This window comes from Austrofundulus limnaeus, unplaced genomic scaffold, assembly GCF_001266775.1.
Source record: "Austrofundulus limnaeus strain Quisiro unplaced genomic scaffold, Austrofundulus_limnaeus-1.0 Scaffold309, whole genome shotgun sequence".
NCBI lineage: Eukaryota > Metazoa > Chordata > Actinopteri > Cyprinodontiformes > Rivulidae > Austrofundulus > Austrofundulus limnaeus.
Genome location: NW_013952711.1, coordinates 313,363 through 319,165, shown reverse-complemented (window position 1 = coordinate 319,165; position 5,803 = coordinate 313,363). Strand labels below are relative to the sequence as shown.

The window sequence follows — 5,803 nt, the reverse complement described above, 5'->3', positions numbered from 1 at the left end:
GTCTGAAAATTTGACTCAATCCATCCATCCATCCATTTTCTGTACACGCTTCTTCCTTTTCAGGGTTGCGTGGGTCACTGGTGCCCATATCCAGCAGTCACAGTGCGAGGGGCGGGGTACACCCTGGACAGGTCGCAAGTCCATCACAATGTGACAAAATCCATCCATCCATCCATTTTCTGTACACGCTTCTTCCTTTTCAGGGTTGCGTGGGTCACTGGTGCCCATATCCAGCAGTCACAGTGCGAGGGGCGGGGTACACCCTGGACAGGTCGCAAGTCCATCACAATGTGACAAAATCCCAGTCACAAATAGAACCAGAATTAGAGCTCAAAGAAAGCACCCGACGGCCTATAAAAAGAAGCCCACATGGCCCATTTGTTACCATAAAACCGGCAATGTAACGGTGCGCAACGAGACTGCCAATGCAATGAAAATTGAAGCACAGACCACTCCTCACCCAGCTCAGGACCCAGAAAAATACATCACCGTGGATGAATGCTTAGCAGACATCACACACCTTGACCCCTGCATCTGGAACACATGGGTAAAATGTAAAGACCAAAACTTTATGCCCCTGGGCCCGCTGTGGTTCCAGACTTACTATTATACCAGCTTCAGATTAATCTTCAGTCCTATCAGGGCTATGTATGAAGATTGGCTGAATTCTACCTTTCCATGGATATGGATTAAAGAAAATGTGGTCCACTWTGAAGGAGATTTCCCTGAAGGCTCCGAAAGGGGCCGTGGTGGACTCATGGGCCCTTACCGGTCACACATGTATGTCCAAAAATTGCCAACTGTCCAGGAGTTAAAATCAGTACCCAAAGGAGATTTTGACAAAATAGACAAATGTGTTGCTAGAAGAATTTTCCTCAGCCTCAATGGTTCTGAATGGGAAGGACATGGCCTCCCTAGATGTAAACTGCGGCAAGTTGATATCTCCTTTGTGTCAACATGGAGGTATGACTGCACAGGCATCCTGAAGTACAACAGCACCAAAGAATTGCTGCAAGGATGGATTGAAGGACACAGTAGAAACAAACTCCGGACATGGTGGGGGTTTCAAAGAGAAGAAATGGAACATTGGGTGAACCCCTGCCTATCCCAGTCCGACAATTATTGGGTAAAATATCAGCATATAGCAACAGTGTACTCAAAATAGCATGATATATGGTCCTCTCCACTTTACAGACCGGACAGGTATGTTAGCYCAAGACCATGGAAATTGTCCTGTATCAAAAGTGGGCACACTTGCACAWTAAGCCAGATTTGTGAGACTAAACCATCCCGATTCACATTGTTTTTGTGAAAACCAACGAACAAATAAAGTTTATGAGCTTGGTGTAACTCTGTCTTCTGTTGTGAACATAGCATGTCTGCAATTGGAATCATGCATGGCATATATCCTTCAGTACAAAAATGCAAATGAAGACAAAATGGCATTTCTATTTTTAACTTAGAATAATATAAGCGGTCACTATTGAAAATCAAATAGAGCCTGTTGAAAAACTAAAGCTTTCTAGAYGTTTGTGTTAAAATTATATTTTTTTCATGCTCTGAATGCTCGGTACTGCAACCTATTTATCACACTGACCATCAGTGAAGTTATTTTCTGGTCCATCCAAATATATTCAAATGGATTCACCCTCTGTAGTGGTTAGGTCACACAGGCATTTTATTTTTTCAATTTCCTTAAATCACTTCTAGTTGTTTTGATTTAAAGAGCTTTGCTTCAGTCATGTTTCTGGAAAAGTTTTATATTACGGGTRTGGTGCACAGAGTTATATCACCCTCATCGTGTTACAGTTTATCAGAGCTATAGACTGCAACAATTTATTTGCATTTCACAATTGTTTATGTTGTCCTAACTTAAAACCAGAAGCAACTAGAAGCATAAATGCAACTTGACACTGCAGCTAGTTTGTTTTAATTATCATGATCCATCTTAACACCAGGTGAGAACAAGAACCAAGGCATATGGTATCTGTTAGTATCTGTAACACTGACAGACCAACTAATTATATCAAGTCACATGCAATCAAACTAGTCTCTTTTTTTAAGTTTACTGCAACACAGATAAACAGTTTGAATAAAAGAGAAATAACTGGAATAAATCAAAAATGTACTTCTTAATAAAATAACAAAAAACTGTTTTCGTTTATCTTTGTGTTYCACTCCTAATATGTTAATAAAAACATTTTTTATTAAAAATATTCAAAAGACTTTGAAGTTTTTTCTTCTTTCGCATGGTTTATCTTTGTGTTTACATGTGTCACTACAAGCTATTCTTTCACATCAAGAACAAGCAAAATTTAKAATAAAATACCTTGAAGGGATGTTCTCATCTCAAAGGACTGGAAAGCTCTTGGCTTGTTGTTTCTATTCCTAATTTTGTTTGGGTTGTACAAATGAGATCCAACTCCTAATCAGGGAGCTTTGGCGGTTGCTGGCAGGAGGATTTTGTTTTCTYGAGACAAGAGCCAAGCGCTTCACTTCTTCTACATCTGGACTTCATGTAAAGCTATAGGCTTAGTTCTTACCACCAGCTACAGGAATGGCCTTGGAAAAAAGTATCAGATGGGGRGGTGCTGTGAGCAAATCACGAATTACTCATGATAGCAAAGTGTACATTTAGTAGTGCACGTCGCTTTGTAGGAAAAATATGTGTTGTTCAAAATGGTATGTCCGAATAAACAGGAATCAGCTGGATTTGTTCTTTAAAACTTTATTTTCAATCTTCTGACTCCAGTCAGGTTCATACAGCATTCAGCAGCACAGGCCTCAGCGTAAGACCTTGAGCTGAATCAAAACAAACACAGGACCTCTTCTCTGAGCAGACTCGGCCCAACACTCTGACAACTTCCCTCTACTATAATAATGAATTGACCTTATAATGTACATCTCTTCCTGGTTACATCCCTGGAGGTGTTACCTTGCATCGGATATCAGAACGTAACTCATTTTGTTTAGACTAAAGAAAGAACACATGATAAGACACACACCAACTCTTATTCTGTTATGGCCTTAAAGCTGCAATGATCAAAAAAGTATAAAGTACAATACTGCATCTAGCATTCAATTAATCATTTACAAAATTTCCTTCAGCTTGACTGAATATTGTCATTAACGAACATGTCCAAAAAAAGGCCATTCACTAACATTTTGTTGAACTGCCTTTAGTTTTGACTAAAGCACACATTTGCTGTGGCATCTTTTCTACAAGCTYTTGCAGTGTCACAACATTTATTTTCTTTCCAGAGTTTTATGATCTTGTATTGATGTTGCGAGATTCGGACCACTGTGAAATWTCTTCTTCAGCACATCCTAAATATTCTCAATGAGGTTCAGGTCTGGAGTCTGTGATATTCAATCCATGTKTGAAAATGTCTCATGCTTCCTGAACCCCWCTTTCACAATGAATCTAGGCTTTRTCAACTTAGAACATGCCTGTGTCACCAGGGAAAAGAAAATTCATTGATGGAATAACCTGGTCAGTCACTGATTTCAGGATGTCAGCTGACCTCATAACATTGCTCAGCCTAGACCAGACCACCTGCTCCCAGGTACAGTAGGTACTAGGCATGATGAGTGCATCACTTCAGCCGCCTCTCTTCTTACCCTGATGGGCCAATCACTCGAGAACAGGGTCAATCTGAACTCATCAGACCACATGATCTTATTCCACTTCACAGTTTTTTATCCAATTTTAGCAGTTTCAGTAATGTCCTTTGAAGTTTTCTCKGCTTGATGACAATAATTTGAACTTTCTGAAACTGATTTACATCTTTTCTACAACCCCAGGATGTGTCTTTTCAGACGGTTGTTTAACAAATGGGGAGCTACTCACTGCATCAGTTAGASCTCAATAACTTATCAGATGAAACATAATCACCCATGCTGTAATTGTCCAATGAGTGACATTTTTATTAGCCTTTTTTAAATCCAGGTGATGATTTTTATTTTTGGCCAGGCARTGTAAGAGCTGTCTGATTTGGACATACAATATTTAATAGCAGTTATAACCTAAATCTTGATTTTTGTGTGTTTAAGTAGTTGCAAAAAAAAAATGCACACACATGTAATTACAGTGCTGGTTTATAAACCAGAGTTACAAAACTCAATGTTATGTAAATGTTATTGGAATTTAAATATGTGCAGCACTGATAAAATATTTTTTCCCTGACCAAATTAATTATAAATTTGAACTTTGCATCCACCCAGGCATGCTGCAGCACCTCCACTCCCCTACATCAAGGTTCCAGCCACAGAGAACTGGAGTCCAGTTAGACCCATTTTCCCTTCAGAGTTAAAAACTTTCTTTTTCATTGTTTTAGCCAGAAACAGAACTAACAAGAAGGCAGCAAAAAGTAAAGAATCAGGGAAAACTCCTAAATTCTTCATGTAAATTGACTATAATAATAATAATAATAACAATAATAATAATAATAAATTAATTAATAATTTTAAATCTCTCTTTTCATGGTGAATTAAGTGTTTCTTCTGTTTTGTTATATTTAATAAATATAAAAGAGTGGGAAATCCACAATTATTTGYTTATTCAGTCAGTACAGCTGGCACCGAAAATTGTTTAAATATAATGATGTGTTTCTTTTTCGAGACCCTCTTGATACAAGAGAAAACTCAGGTTTTTAAGAAAATGGCCACACACCAATTGTTAGTCGACAGAGACGATCAAGCAAATTTAGATTAATTCAGCTATCCATAACTTGCATCCCTATTTCAAACCCTCTCTAGTAAGCAGATCGCTCAAGTTATTATTGACAATTTGTACCTGTTGGCTGGAGAAGATGAACACCAGGGAGGCTCCAGCAGCAGTCAGACCCCAGGTGAACAGAGTCCCCAGCAGGGCCTGRGTCAGAGGGCTGTAGCCTTCTAGCATGGTGCCAAACCTGAATAAACAACACACATAGTTATGACAAAAGAAATCTTTCTAAGAAATCGTACTAAGAACTTTTTTCAGGCATACAAGTAAAACAAGGTCAGACTGCAATGTCACAGCCACTTCAGTGCTTTCAGATACACCTAAAAAGCTAGTAACAAATGATTCCCATCTAGGGACCTAAATTTGAGATATATTCAACCTAAAAAGAAGCAAAACAACTGCATGACCTTCAAWGGGCTTCTGTCTATCTATGAAGGYCAAAGATCATCGAGACTGACAGGAGACTAAACAAGAAGCCAGGGCTAAAAAAACTAAGGTGGACTCCTCTAAAGTCAACACGTGTGTCTCTAAACTGTTAGTTTACTGCTCTGGTACACACCCGCTCTATTTGTTTAGATTTAGAGCAAATAAACATCATGTTTGCTCTGGATTAGAAGATCCTGGATTTCCCTGAGAATAAACACACTGTAAGCTTACTCATTGCTTTTTTAGGCCTGCCAACAATGTCACATTATGGGTGAGTTTTAAACTACATTTGTGAACAAGAGATCACACACTTGTTTTAAGACGTTTATTTATTTTTTTGTGTAACTTCGATCCACATCTATATATTGATTGATTGAAACAATCCATATTGTCATTATATGCCTGATGTAGATCGTATATTGATYGCAGACTTGTAAATTGAACTGAATAAAAGCGTATCATGACAGACTTTGTGATGTTGAGAAACATTATATTGTCATCCAAACAATTATATAAAGCTGGTGATTTGCACTCACCGGCCACTTTATTAGGTACACCACGCTAGTAACGGGTTGGACCCCTTTTGCCTTCAGAACTGCCTCAATTCTTCGTGTCATAGATTTAACAAGGTGCTGGAAGCATTCCTCAGAG

At 38.6% G+C, this 5,803-nt stretch overlaps 1 protein-coding gene across 2 annotated transcripts in view; it reads right to left on the bottom strand.

Annotated features, from left to right (window-relative positions):
- slc39a11 (solute carrier family 39, member 11) overlaps window positions 1-5,803 on the bottom strand; it is a 237,177-nt gene that overhangs the window by 228,335 nt on the left and 3,039 nt on the right. For both annotated transcript variants that reach the window (XM_014021884.1, XM_014021885.1), the window contains exon 2: window positions 4,796-4,913. In XM_014021884.1, coding sequence (XP_013877338.1) covers window positions 4,796-4,903 — 108 coding nt within the window. In that variant the 5' untranslated portion in view covers window positions 4,904-4,913. The remainder of the gene's footprint in view (window positions 1-4,795; window positions 4,914-5,803) is intronic.